This window comes from Crocuta crocuta, unplaced genomic scaffold (assembly GCF_008692635.1).
Source record: "Crocuta crocuta isolate KB4526 unplaced genomic scaffold, BGI_CrCroc_1.0 scaffold273, whole genome shotgun sequence".
Lineage (NCBI taxonomy): Eukaryota > Metazoa > Chordata > Mammalia > Carnivora > Hyaenidae > Crocuta > Crocuta crocuta.
The window spans coordinates 3,030,071-3,030,869 of record NW_027529425.1 but is presented as its reverse complement, the minus strand read 5'-3'; the positions used below and the strand labels follow the sequence as shown (position 1 = coordinate 3,030,869).

Here is a 799-nt window from a genome sequence, read left to right as displayed (position 1 = left end):
TTTTTTTTTTTTTTTTTTTTTTTTTTGAGAAAGAGGATTGAGAGAGAGCGAGAGCATGAGAGCGCGTGCATGCGTGCACGCGTGCACGAGCTGCAGGCCAGGGAGGGGCAGAGGGAGAGAGAATCTCAAGCATGTCCTGAGCCATGATACCATGACTTGAGCCGAAATCAAGAGTCCAACGCTCAGCCAAACTGAGCCACCCAGGTGCCCCCTTTGTGGTCTTTACTTTTAAGGCTCTGATTTTTGTGGGGCCTGGGTCAGCCCACGGGTGCATGAAGAACTTAGAAAGAACCAGTCGCTCACCTCAGCCTGGTTCTGGGAGATCTGCACCTTCCCTGGCAACTAGAGCCTCAGCTGTACAGATACAAATGAAGAGCNGCTGGAACATCTGGATGTGGGGCCCACGGTCAACACCTTCTGTCCATGCTTTGCAGCTGGATCATCATCGTCTCCACTGTGGTTACCATTATCATCGTCTTTGACCCGCTGGGGGGGAAGATGGCCCCATACTCTTCCGCTGGCCCCGGCCACCTGGATAGTCCCGAGTCGAGCCAGCTACTTAACGGCCTCAGGACGGCAGCTGCCAGCGTGTGGGAGACCAGGGTCAAGTTGCTGTGCTGCTGCATCGGGAAAGACGACCATACTCGGGTTGCTTTTTCGAGTACGGCAGAGCTTTTCTCAACCTACTTTTCAGTAAGCTGAAGGGGTCCGCGTCGTCTCCTCTCCCGAGTAAATGTCTCCTCTGGGAACGAGCCCTCTGTGTTTGGAGCCCACCCCCTGTTGATGCGAAATAGCTCTT

The 799-nt window shown here is 54.0% G+C and overlaps 1 protein-coding gene across 3 annotated transcripts in view; it reads left to right on the top strand.

The window, feature by feature from the left end:
• DAGLB (diacylglycerol lipase beta) overlaps window positions 1-799 on the top strand; it is a 33,574-nt gene that overhangs the window by 10,197 nt on the left and 22,578 nt on the right. For 2 of the 3 annotated variants that reach the window (XM_077758735.1, XM_077758732.1), the window contains exon 4: window positions 435-693. The exons of the other annotated variant lie outside the window; for it this stretch is intronic. In XM_077758735.1, the coding sequence (XP_077614861.1) occupies window positions 435-693 (259 nt within the window). The remainder of the gene's footprint in view (window positions 1-434; window positions 694-799) is intronic. 3 annotated transcript variants of the gene reach the window in all.